Raw genomic sequence first — 577 nt, forward strand, 5'->3', positions numbered from 1 at the left:
ACTGGTTCTCCAGCTCCTCCAGCTCTGCAGCAGCAGCAGCAGCAAAAGCAGCAGCAGCAGCAGCAGCAAAAGCAGCAGCAGCAGCAAAAGCAGCAGCAGCAGCAGCGTGAGCAGCACAAAACCACGCCCTACCCTGCGCCCCAAGCACAGCCAAGCAACTGTCTTCACCAGCAGCAGCAGCAGCACAAGCACCGCAGCAGCAGCAGCACAAGCACCGCAGCAGCAGCAGCACAACCACCGCAGCAGCAGCAGCACAACCACCGCAGCAGCAGCAGAACCACCGCAGCAGCAGCAGCACAAGCACCGCAGCAGCAGCAGCAGCAGACCGTCGCGGAGGAGGATGTCCTCCTGGGTCTTGTTGGCGTAGAGGAGAAACAGGCGGGTGGGGTCGTTGTTATTCTGCAGCACTTGCTGCACAACTTGGAAAACTGGAGTTATGCCGCTGCCCCCCGCCAGCAGCCCCACCTTTTGCTTCTGCTGCTGCTGCCCGTTCACCACGAACTTCCCGCAACCCAGGTACGTCAGACGCCTGCAGCAGCAGCAGCAGCAGCAGCAGCAGCAGCAGCAGCAGCAGCAG

The 577-nt window shown here is 61.9% G+C and overlaps 1 protein-coding gene across 1 annotated transcript in view; it reads left to right on the forward strand.

Annotated features, from left to right (window-relative positions):
• ETH_00043565 (uncharacterized protein) overlaps positions 1-516 on the forward strand; it is a gene marked incomplete at both ends in the record, with an annotated part of 601 nt that extends 85 nt beyond the window's left edge. The window contains one exon of the mRNA XM_013374410.1: positions 14-516. Coding sequence (XP_013229864.1) covers positions 14-516 — 503 coding nt within the window. The remainder of the gene's footprint in view (positions 1-13) is intronic.
• Between the last annotated feature and the right edge of the window lie 61 nt (positions 517-577).

The sequence above is a fragment of the Eimeria tenella genome, genomic scaffold, assembly GCF_000499545.2.
Source record: "Eimeria tenella Houghton genomic scaffold, Eth_scaff2005, whole genome shotgun sequence".
NCBI lineage: Eukaryota > Apicomplexa > Conoidasida > Eucoccidiorida > Eimeriidae > Eimeria > Eimeria tenella.